Source organism: Anneissia japonica, unplaced genomic scaffold, assembly GCF_011630105.1.
Source record: "Anneissia japonica isolate Jap-2015-1 unplaced genomic scaffold, ASM1163010v1 scaffold16607_len328336_cov185, whole genome shotgun sequence".
Taxonomy (NCBI): domain Eukaryota; kingdom Metazoa; phylum Echinodermata; class Crinoidea; order Comatulida; family Comatulidae; genus Anneissia; species Anneissia japonica.
Genome location: NW_022703093.1, coordinates 98,960 through 109,857, shown reverse-complemented (window position 1 = coordinate 109,857; position 10,898 = coordinate 98,960). Strand labels below are relative to the sequence as shown.

Here is a 10,898-nt window from a genome sequence, read left to right as displayed (position 1 = left end):
AGATGTGTATAATATGCTTATATAGAATCATATATAGATATATATTCATTTTTATGAACTGCGCAGGGGTATCAAAGAAAATTAAAGATTTCAAGTGAAGAATGATAATGTGTGTATTATTCGTTTATTTCTTTAATTGTGTTTCCCTCAATTCTCTTGGTATAAGTTTTATCCAAACTTGGAAGCAAGCTGCAAGAAAAATAAATAAATTTATTGTATAAAAAGATCGGATTAAATATTGTAATGATTATTGTCTTAACTAAATTATGAAATAGATTTCAGATGGTAACAACATTCAATTCAATTATTCAGATACATTTTGTTGACCATAATATAAATATAGTATATGAAAACGCAACAAAAAGTATAGCATGAAGCACATACTAAATTCCATTGTTTCAATCATAAGATCATGTTTCAATCATGAATATATCTCTGTAAAATATAAATGGAAGAAAGAGAATAGGCCTATGTTAGTAGAAAGATAAAATGTTCTTAATAGAAAGATAGCAAAACGGAATTAAAAAAATACTTTAGGCCTATGATAAACCGATTGACGAACTAATTAAAATAATATATATAGGGCCCAGGCATATTAAATTTTGCGTTTTCGCAACTCCTTCGGCGCTCCATACATTTGTTCGGAATAAAAAAACGGGACCAAAAACCGAAACAAAGCGTGACCGAAATGATCAGCTACCACACCTAGCAATGCATCATATATATTAGTATCTTTTGGATTAAATGTATGTACATAGGCCATATCTTTTTCTATATTTATATTTGTTACTTTTTTTATTATATTTTCAGTGTTTATATATATTTTAGTATCTGAATGGTTACACCGAAAACAGAATTTCTGTATTTTTTTGGATAATATTTGAATCTTGAATAAGCAAACCATTATGGTAAAGCTATCAATTTCAAGTTCCAATAAATTTGGTGTAGTTTACTGACCTTATTCAACATTAAATATGTGCTTTACAGCAGAAAAACTGAAAAAGCAACATGTTTTCCCTATTTCAGAGTTTAACAAACCTAAAATGTGGCAAAGACAAGCCAAACCAGTCACTCGTCGCAAAAATCGATTTTGAGTTACAGGGGTTAAAGAGTAAAATAAGAGCTATAAAATGGTAAAAAAAATCGTTCAAATCTGACATTTCCTTCTGAAGTTACAAGCATTTAAGCGTACAGCTGTTTGAAGAACAATGTATGTGAGAAATCAGCCTTCAAAGTTTATGATTTCAGGCATTTCTCATGCAGAAACTATCATAAAATCATTCAAAAGTGTTGTTTTAACATTGAAATTGGGAAAAATAACAGCACAGCATGTATAGATACATAAACCTTAGTTTAGTGAAATAAAATAGATTTTTAAAAATTTTACATTCTAGCATGTTTTTGCTATTTTCTCTGAAACACAATTTGCGACGAGTGACTGGTTTGGCTTGTCTTTGCCACAAATTTTTATTGGTAACTGGTGATAAATAAGATAATAAATAAGTTAAGAATAGTGTATATTATATGTCACTATGGCTAGAGGTCCAGTAACGGATACATTGTCATTTCGGTCGCAAGATCTTACAGTGAATTTTGACCATTCGCGAAGTGTCGTTGTGTGTCCAAACTAAGTGAGATTTGTCCTAAAACCTCCTGGTGGCCTACATATTTTTTAGTTAAGTGTACATAAGTAATAATTAGTCGGGGGAAAAAATTATATATAAAAAATGTTAACATTTGAAATCACATGTTACTGTATGTTGTATTCTGTGGCATTTAGTCTTCATTCTATTTGAACACTGAAATTGTAAATATATTTTCTTTCTAACAGGTGATGAGATGTTCTCGGATGTGTTGGAGTTTCAAAAACTTCCCGAGGATAGTGTGTTATTTGAATTTAACACGAAAGTATGTACATGTAGTTTTTTTTTTTAATTTCTTAAAAATTTAGCGTTTCAGTAATGTCCCTGTCTACTGGCAAATTTAATTCCTCTTATGGCCATGTATGTGTAGGGAATTTGTATCACCACCGGGGGAAGGGGTTTAGCATCTCCGTTGGTCATATGGAAAGCCACGAGTCAACAGACCAAAAATTGGAAAGTCTAAATTTTTTTTTCATTAAGAAGTTAAGAAGTTAAAAAACATCTGTCTACTTTTATCACTATACTATTTTGCATTCATGAAATATCTGTGATGCCAGTTTTTTTACTCCCTTGGCAAAATATGCAAATTCAAGTACAGTGTTTACCAAAGTGATTGTCTGGATATTCTTAAATTGCGAATTCCGCAAATAGACTCAATGCGCTTTACAACAAAGAACAAGTACAGTCGACCTTCCCATTTACGTACACCTTTGGGCTGAAAGCAGTTCGTAATTGAGAAAATTCGTAAATGAGAAGATCATAAGAATAGTGCCCTTAAGTTTAAAAATGCTAAGTTGTAGGCTATAACTAGGCCTGCCTACCAACATCTAGGCTTAATTTTGCATTTAAGTGTTCAATAAACATTTATAAGAATCTTTGAAGAATCAATTAAATGATAATGCAAGACAAAATAATATATTAAATATCGATTCAGAATAGGCCAAGTAAATCGTTCCATGGATAGACCGACTTAATCTTTCATGTCGCTATATAGATAGGCTGACTGTTCAACATGCAGTGGTGGTTTAGCTGGGCCTAGTAGCAGCTCTCTTCTAGCTTTAGCTAGGCCTCTCTCTCTGTAATTTGTAGTAAATTAGTAAACAAACATTGATATTAATTTGTATTAAAGCACTGTGCTTATTTATTTAATTTAGTCAAGGTATTTTTGTAAAATTTAAAAAAGGAAACTGTTCCTATTTTTTCGACCTTCCTGACTTCTAAACATGTAGTTTGGGTACCTGTAGCGTTGAATGATGTGTAATTGCTGATGTCATCTTCTAAAAATAGAGCAGCTTGCTATATCGTATTTTGACAGTGAAAAACAAATAACACAGATGTTTATTGAATATCCGAACAGTGATTTATTCTTAAGAGGATAAAAGACTGATGTTGACTAGCTGATTCGATTTATAGTGCATTTAGGCTGCAAGTAACCATAAGACAGAGTAGGGTAGGCCCCCCTGGTATAGGCCCTGCCTATATCAAACAGCCAAGGGAAATAAACAAAAATGTTGGCAATATAAGCAATTGAGTGAACAAATATGGTGATAGTGACAGTGGTAGTCTAATTTTACCATGTGCAAATAAGTCCTATAAATGTAAATATAATACTATTTCAATATATATGCATATTTTAAATGGCTCTGGTAAAATTTGCAATATCTCCTCCCATTGAGCGGTGGTCAATTGTACATTTTTTCAGACCAACACAAACATTTGCTTTTATTATCCTTTAAATACTGTAGTTTTCAGTCTCTTCGGTCTTATAGAAAGTGTCCGATAAAACAGATATGAGCCAAGTGAACATTGGAGCTAATGCATCTGCTGAGGAAGCCGCTGAGGAGGTGGAGGATGTCGTAACCAAGGATTTTGAAATAGTAATCAACCACGGTGTCAAGCTGGAGGAAAGCAAACCAGCAAAAGGTGAATTCAAAGCCTACATGAAAAGGCATCTTAAAAAGTAAGTACAACAATTGTGTATGGCTGAAATTGGAATATATATCTGCTTACAATGATAAATATTTCTTGCTTTAAAGAAAGTTTTATGTCGGTTTATTAGTTTAAACATTTTTTATCTTGGCTGATGTAATGCTAGGTTTACATTATGTTGCTGGTGGCCAAGGCAGCCCTGTTTGCCCGAAACGTAGTGCGCAGTGGGATTTTGGCCATTTTTTTTCCTCCTCATTCAAGTGTTGTTAATTCTTGACTGGCGTAATGGGAAATTGGCTGCTGAGTCCCGGAGGCTCAAAGGCGCACTACGGACCCTCCCGGCCTGTCACGGTATAAAAATAAGGCCTCCCAGGTAATAGCAATCATTGTATCTTGAGACTTCGATGAGACAACATCATAAATGCCCAAGATGAAGAAGATTTTGTGTTTACATGTTTGCTGGGTGCAAATTTTTGCCGACCTAATTTTTTCCAAATCTCATGGGCTGTTTCACAAGTACTAGGCCTATATGCAGAATTTTGATTGCTATTTTTGTTGTTGCCGTCAAGACCGGGGTCTTACTACAGCAGTACATGACTTTTTCAACAGCGTTTGCCGTCGGTGCCATCGGATAATTTGATCCCTGCATCTCGAATTGAAGCCGCTCTTTAGTTTGCAAAAGTAGCTTCAAAAAGAAGCAAATGCCCATCCAAAATACACACACAAAAAAAGAAAAGGCCTAGGGCTTGAATTCTAGGTTTTGCGGTATTAAAATTAGCTCTTTTTTGCCAGCTATCTTTAGCTGAACTGCATAAATTTATTTAATCATAGAACTTTGACTACGTTGTTTATGAATACAAATTGAAGTTTAATTTGCAACAAGGACTAGATGAAGTTCTAGTTTAAAGTGCGACTACAGTTTGTTTTAAGAATACAGGTACAAGTCCAGTGAAAGAGCATCTTGTTTGTGTACAGTTAAACTTGCCTAAGTCGAATCCAAAATGCCATTGGAATTTTGTTCGACTTAAATATAAAATTCGACTTACAGATTGTTAATTAAATGGAAAACAACAATTTGGCTTGTAAAATAAGATCGACTTAGAAAATATTCGACTTAGAAAATATTCGACTTAGGCACAGTCGACTTAGGCAAGTTTAATTGTATTTGTTTTGTGAAGGAATTGCCACTTTAAAAGGGATTAAATTCGCTGTTTGACATTATTTTTGACCCTTGTGTCTGAAGTTGAATTTAAAAAGAAGTCCCACCAATAAAATTTGTATATCTTTACAGACTATATGAAGAATTAGTAAAAGAAGTCGGCCAAGAGAAAGCTGATATATTTAAGAAAAATGCAACATCAGCAGCACAACAGATAATAAAGGGTTATGGGGATTATGATCTATACACAGGCGAGACTGCTGACTTTAATAATGAGGAGGAACACTGCGCTGTTCTTTTACTAAACTATAGGGACGATGGCACTACTCCATATTTTACTGGATTTAAAGCAGATTTCGTTGAAGAAAAAGTAGTAAGTATATCACTGATCGTTCTTTGCAGAATTATAGTGCTTTCAGCTGTTTATAGTTATTTCTATATTTTGTTATCATCAAATCAGGGGTAATGATTTTTTTATAAATATTTTAGAACAAATTGCCACATGATATGAACGATTATTTTGAAAAAGTATTACTGATCATAAATATAATACAAGGTTCAACAGTGATTTTAATTTTGCCATCCCTCCATATTTTGCTAATCCTTGTCAATTTAGAATTTGTTTCTAATGGTGCTATTATTTGGAATAAACTTCCTCTTAAATTAACAATGAACAGCTCAAGACATGCTTTCTCTGTTTTATTATTTTTATTACAGTATATTATTTGAATGATGCCATTAAATTTCAGTTTTTGTTAATAAAAAAAAAATATAATTATGACATTGAAGTGTGTTATGATTATGATATTATGATGAGTTTAATGGTGAATGTAAAATATAATGGTTAAATGCTTCAAATTTTTAATTAGGAAGAAATATACATATCTTTAGAGATTTCAAGGCAGCAGAGGGCATAATAAAAATTCCAACAATTTCATTTTATTTTATTCTGCCTTCCTCTAATGATCTTTAAAAAAAAAGTTTTGCAAAATAAGGAATAAAAAAGTCTCGCCTTACTGTGGTCAGTACTGTATTTTAAACTTAAGTAAGACAGGCAGTACTGTAACTCAGAAAACAGAGCTAGACATTTTGACATTTAATGTTTTGATCAATTTGGTATATTATTTCATATAATACTATTATAGTATTATTTTCATTTTTCTCTTTCTTTAGTAAAACTGTTAACCAAGAAGATACCAAATCTGGCAAGAAAAAATTTCAACGAAAACTTGGATGTCATACAATGTACACTTTCTCCAGAAATTAATATAATGATAATCATAATACTAATAAGAGTTTGTTTTGTATAAATAGTTAAAAGAGAAATAATGCTTAAAAAGAACAACGTTTCAACTCTATCATGGAGTCATTTACAAGTTAATGAGGAACACAGAATAGAACTGCACCTTATAAACTATAAACCCAAAAAAGTAGGTGGTCACAGTTGAAAACTACAGTAGCACTCCTACTGATACAAACTTCGACCTTTTAGTTTACAGGTTATGAAATTATAGTTTATAAGCAGTTGTATCCTGTGTCTGCAGCTCATTAATTGAACTTGAAAAGGACAATGTAATGAGTCATTCTTTTAAGTAATAGTAATACTGTTTAATGCATCTCACACTACGCAAGTCAACTGCCCAATTTTGAATGTACCAACAGATGATGGAAAACTGTGTACTGTGAATATTTTACAGAATAATTCAATGTATAGGCCTACATATAATATAATTGATCTGTATTCTCAGTTGTATTTATTTGTGTAGACAAAATTGCCCTTAATGAGTTGAGCTTCCATATTATTTTTGGACCTTGGCAAATTCCATAATTATGACGATTATTATTCTATGACTTCTATATGTATTTAAAGGTGACAGCATCAGATTCTAATAAAAATATTGTGAAATATTTTGAGAGTGTGGTGATTTTTTTTTTTTTTTTTGTTTCATATTAAACAGCAAGTGAAACAATTATTTGAAGTGATCCTCTTAAAACTATTAACCTATTCACAGGAGGCAAAACTTCATGTGCGTACTAAATGTCGGGTGTCTAGAAAACTCGGATCTAGTGAACTCAGAGCCCCATGATCCTGTACAGTAGTGGCACCAGATGGGGAAGGGTCACCCTCTATAAATATAGTTAGAAAAAAAATAATAAATCCTGTAGCCACCCTTGAAATGGGATAAGGGGTAGTGCATCTGAAGGTTAACAGGCAAATTGGTTGAGTTCCAACCCCACCCAATTTTAGGAAATGGGCAACAACATATAAATATTAATTTCGGGCTTCATGTACAGTACATTAAAACAGGAAAAAAAAAAAACTAGAGCGGTTGCCCATAGTGTATACCTCCGACTTGTGAATGGTTACCGAGCAAAACGCTGACCGTGTATGATAGGAGAATCCATTAATTTCATCCCTCTACCTGAATACTGAACAATTAGTCGATTCGATTTCATAGAGATAAACAAATACAATACAAATACAAAGATGACTTTCGATTTCATAGAGATAAACAAATACAATACAAATACAAAGATGACTTTTTTTTTTAAATTGCAAGGAGGGAAGCAAATGAAATGTGAAATTCAATATTTATCAGCTCGTACTACTGTAACAGTACATTTTTAACTAGTTGAAAATAATATTTTTGCTTAGTAAATTTTATTATACAATGTATCAAAGTACTCAAAATGCATTTGTTTATTAAATCAATACACCAATACGAAGTGGGTTTGATAATTGAACCCTAAAATTGTTTACACAATTTTAAATTTTTTATCCTAAAAATTATTATATGTAATCATAGTAATGTATACAATGACTCGTATTTGTCTGGGAGCAGTGATTATGGCCCTAAGCCAAATTATGGGCTTGAGTTTGGGGTTTCACCCTCGATGTACATTTTGCTTATGTCGGGCGTATCTTAGTTTCAGACGTGGAATGGTGAATGATGGGGTGCGATTCACTAGGTTAAGTGGGGGATCAATGTGTGAGGGGAAAAATAAAGGTGGTAGGAGGTGACTTAAAATATACTGTGTGCAAATAAATCTGGATAAACTTAAAAAATCAATAAAAAGTTAAAACAGCTCACTAAAAAAAATACAGTAAACGAAATTATTACTTTCCAACTAACAGGAAAACAAATTTTCACAGATTTAAAAATTTCACCAAAACGCTTAAATTGATTACTAGTAAATTTAAGGGTCTAATGTATGTAATAGAATAAAGGAAATGTATTATTTAACTGACTTAATTAACGGGGGTTTTTCTCATTCATTTAATAGCTTATATAAAAATGAAAATTAAGCAAATCAAATATGGAACACTTTTCAATTCTTTAGCTCATGACTAATTATAATTAAAATAAATACACAGATGCAGGGTTGGTGAAATCCAGAAATTACACCTTAGTTAATATGCAAATTGGGATGGAGATACAACATGTCTTGTCATGGAGGAAATAATTAAACACTGATCGTACAGAGTTGCTTCCTTTTCCAATTGTGTAGAACATACATTTCTAGTTGCTAAATGATGAACTACTATGCGCAGATAAATCATGCATAATAATTATGTAAAAAGAATATGAAGGTAAATTGTAAATGTGTTCGAACATTATAGTTAATATGTAAACAAAGAGAAAACATTTGTTTTATATCAACACATGAAAGGGGAACACAGAGGAGAATCCTTAGTGAACACGCAAGAGACCCGATGATGCGGAAGTGACGGAGGCAGAATCAAGATGCACAATCCTGACCTCAATAGTAGGTTACCACCAGTAGGTTACACTCCCAAGTTTAATATATACCTTGTATAGGTGGATCTGGGGAGGGGGTCAGGGTCCTGAAAATGTTCTAGACCTACCTTTTCAGGACACCTTGAGCGGGTCATGGATAAAAGAATATGTATGCAACTATCAATTGTTTTTGTATGTATACCGGTACACACATAATAGGCCTATTTACTATAATAAGAATTAGAAAAAATTACCTGACCGTTTTCAAGAGGGGAAAACCTTGAATTTTTGAAGAACTTAAAAGTCATTTAAGACACTCCAGAAGACGGGAAAGTCAATTTCCCGCCAGTTAGTAATCAAAATTATCCAGGGGAGAACACGGAACCTGCTTTCTCTCTCTTTGGGGTTCATCGATTCATTAAATCGTTTTCAAAGAGGGGAAAAACCTTAAATTTTGAAGGACTTTACGCAATATTTAACTCCACTCACATAACCTACTGTTTTATTTAAAACTTCCCTCTAAAAATAACGGTATGGTCTAACAATTTAAAATTTGAGTTTTCAGAGATCCGATTTGTTTTCCAGAAACCCCTAAATATCACACGGAATTTCTTCGATATAATATACCTAGTTTCCGTCGCCTTCAAGCGAGCATAAACTTTTTTGAATGCTGGTACCACTTATGAAGGTAACACTTAGGCTTGTTTGCCTAAGAGATGAGTTAGCATATTATAGTAAAAAGAACTTACGTCTATGTCTACATGAACTGGCTAATTCGTTCCTTTGATTAAGAATGCTAATTTCGGGTTGACATATGATATAATATTTTTCATGTATACATAGGTTGCATCGTTTCCTAGAGTTGGAATAGGCCTATAATTTACATTTAGATAATACGCACCATTTAATTTCGTACTATATGTTATCGTCTTTTAGTGTAGCGTTATTCTTATATTTATCATTACGGAATAATTTTAAACGTATTTTCCGTAAGACCAACATATGTTTCAACTTCATTTTCGTCCCTAGTAATTGTGGCTTGGTATACTATGCTGCTGGTTAAACATATCATTCCCCAGGGGGCATTCGATAGGGTTTCGGCAATTGCATAGCTTGCAGTTAGCTTTCTGCCTTGTCATTGCTTAGTATGGCTTTATTATGGGCAGAGGTTATAGATTCTATATTAGGCATGCAGCTATAGCTATAGCTTATCTTAATAGTATTCCTATCCAAAAAAAATTTTTTTTTTAGTACGTGATTCTTTAGCAAGGAACTTTATCTACTTTTGCCTTTCTTTACCCAGGAGTATATGTGTACCTGGTAGAATGTTGTGACATTGAATGTTGTAGTTTCGTGAAGTAGAGAACGACTAGGGATACTCCCCATGGGGCAGAGAAGGTTGCACTTTGTGCTGGTCTGCCGTTGTACGTTATCCAGTGACCAGAGGTTATAACGCTCGCGTACGACTTTCATCATTCAATTTGAAATTGGCGCCTTATAAATGTTTGGGTATTATTATTATAGTTCCTGTGGGTTTGTGTACATTTTTCATACTTACCATGCCCAAATTAAGAAATTTGAAATGCGTGAGTAACTATACCAGTTTGAGTCCTGTATCTGACAGGGTAAGGCGCGTTCTCGGTTCCAGGGGCGGAGCCCCCGTGGGGGCCACCAATAGGATCTATGGGGCGCTGGGAGCTCCGATAATGAGGATTTTTAGGCTGTTTTAAAACGATTTCATGGAGTGTTTGTTGACAAACGGTAAAAAAAATTTGATTCTCGAGCGAGATAACGAAAGCTCTCTGATGACGTACCGTAAGTTACTACATAACCGTTTTTATATTTTCAATAAAACCAATTTCTTCTAATTTTAAATACGTTTTCCCCTGAATTTATGATAATTTGTTAACACGCATAGACTTGTGTTAAATGCGTGACAAATTTATGATCACGCGCTGTGTGTATCTGCAAAATGTCTGTTTCATACAAAATCACTTTGAAATGACCGTCCCGTACGATGCGAGGAGACAGTTGGTTACCTATGATTTTTATACCCCTCAGCGAAAGTGTGACGACGTCATCTTTGGTGACTAATTCAATCTATTATTGAAGTAAATTATACCATATACCTATGGTTAAGTTGTATGTGCAAGATTCCTTCCTCCAGGCTCCAACTGCCCTTTTGGACATGAGAGTACCTCCCTCACACCCCCATATGGATTTTACGTGCTGGATCCCAGTTGACCTACTGTATTTAAAAATATTGGACAAAGGAAGTTCCGAAAATATTGTTAATCTAAATTCGAGAACAGTTTTCGTTTTTTTTTTCTCTCCTTTCCTATAGTGCCTTTCTGTCTTGACATTACGTAAAATGCAGTAATACTTAAGATTACATATTTAATTTTGACTGATGTGGCTTTCCATACT

General features: G+C 33.4%; 1 protein-coding gene across 1 annotated transcript in view; it reads left to right on the top strand.

Moving 5' to 3' along the window:
- The window catches only part of LOC117104300 (translationally-controlled tumor protein homolog), an 8,545-nt gene extending 1,906 nt beyond the window's left edge, over window positions 1–6,639 (top strand). Inside the window, exons 2-5 of the mRNA XM_033245087.1 lie at window positions 1,832–1,908; window positions 3,413–3,603; window positions 4,864–5,104; window positions 5,905–6,639. Coding sequence (XP_033100978.1) covers window positions 1,832–1,908; window positions 3,413–3,603; window positions 4,864–5,104; window positions 5,905–5,907 — 512 coding nt within the window. The 3' untranslated portion in view covers window positions 5,908–6,639. The remainder of the gene's footprint in view (window positions 1–1,831; window positions 1,909–3,412; window positions 3,604–4,863; window positions 5,105–5,904) is intronic.
- Window positions 6,640–10,898: the final 4,259 nt, after the last annotated feature.